Raw genomic sequence first — 1,049 nt, forward strand, 5'->3', positions numbered from 1 at the left:
TGTACCCTCCTTCTGTCAAGTCAAAGGCTGCACCATTTGCCACTGTGAGGGGAGCTTTCCCGGGAGGTGGTTCATGTTTCTGGCCTCACGTATAATGCTGACAACAGGAACTAACATTTATTGATTACTTGCTGTGTGCCAGGTACTTTCCTAACCTTTTACATGTCATCACCCACTTAATCCTTCCAATGGCCTTGCAGGTAGGCTGTGGTAGTAGCCCCACTTCCTTCCAGCCTTCCCTCCTGCCTGAGGGCTGCACACGTAACCTGGGCAGGTAAGAGGAAAACAGAAGCTTTCTGGAGGGCTGCTGGGAAACACTATCTCCTCCTGAGACCCTCTTGCCACCTGGCAGCTCCCTGCTTCCCACCTCAGTAGTGGTCCCATGAGGATGCGAGGCCTGGAGCAGTGATGGCCGTCCAGCAACCATGATGCCAGCCTGATGAAGGTGCCACGCCAGCCATGGCAGGGCTACCTCTGGACTTCTTGTTACTGGAAGTAACTGGATGTTCTCACAGCTTAAGCTGTGTGTAGCTATAAGTATTAGAGTGGCCTCTTCCTGTGGGAAGGACAGCCCAGAGGCAAACTCTTGGGGAGGAAGCAGGGAATTCACCCACCTTTCTTCTGTCGAATTCGGAGGAAGTAGAGGGCTGCGACCAGCAGGGCCACCAGCAAGGCACACACCACGCCCACCGCAATAAAGACATTATTCAACTTGGTAGTCTCACCTAGGGATCAGACAGAATAGAGGCTTCATGCACGTGAACTAAAAACAAAGAAAATTTTTACCACTAGGTGGGCATCATTAACTGAGGCTATCTGGCTGGGCCTCGTCAGAGGTTTCGACCACATGGGCACGGTCATAGGTCTGCACACACTTCCTTACATAAGTCACCCCAGGCAGCGCAAAAACCATACCTAGGTGCTGGGAGGAAAACTGTTGGCGCTGACAGCCATGGTGAAACCCCAGCTGAGGATGTGGACAGAACTCTCACTCCTGAGGAGCAGAACTGTTTTCCACAGGCCTGGTCTGTGCCTCCTGGCACATCTCA

General features: G+C 52.6%; 1 protein-coding gene across 9 annotated transcripts in view; it reads right to left on the minus strand.

The window, feature by feature from the left end:
* The window catches only part of LOC109384431 (tyrosine-protein phosphatase non-receptor type substrate 1), a 45,024-nt gene that overhangs the window by 14,323 nt on the left and 29,652 nt on the right, over positions 1-1,049 (minus strand). For all 9 annotated transcript variants that reach the window (XM_019645769.1, XM_019645768.1, XM_019645773.1 and 6 more), the window contains one exon: positions 615-725. In XM_019645769.1, coding sequence (XP_019501314.1) covers positions 615-725 — 111 coding nt within the window. The remainder of the gene's footprint in view (positions 1-614; positions 726-1,049) is intronic.

Source organism: Hipposideros armiger, unplaced genomic scaffold (genome assembly GCF_001890085.2).
Source record: "Hipposideros armiger isolate ML-2016 unplaced genomic scaffold, ASM189008v1 scaffold_94, whole genome shotgun sequence".
Classification (NCBI taxonomy): domain Eukaryota; kingdom Metazoa; phylum Chordata; class Mammalia; order Chiroptera; family Hipposideridae; genus Hipposideros; species Hipposideros armiger.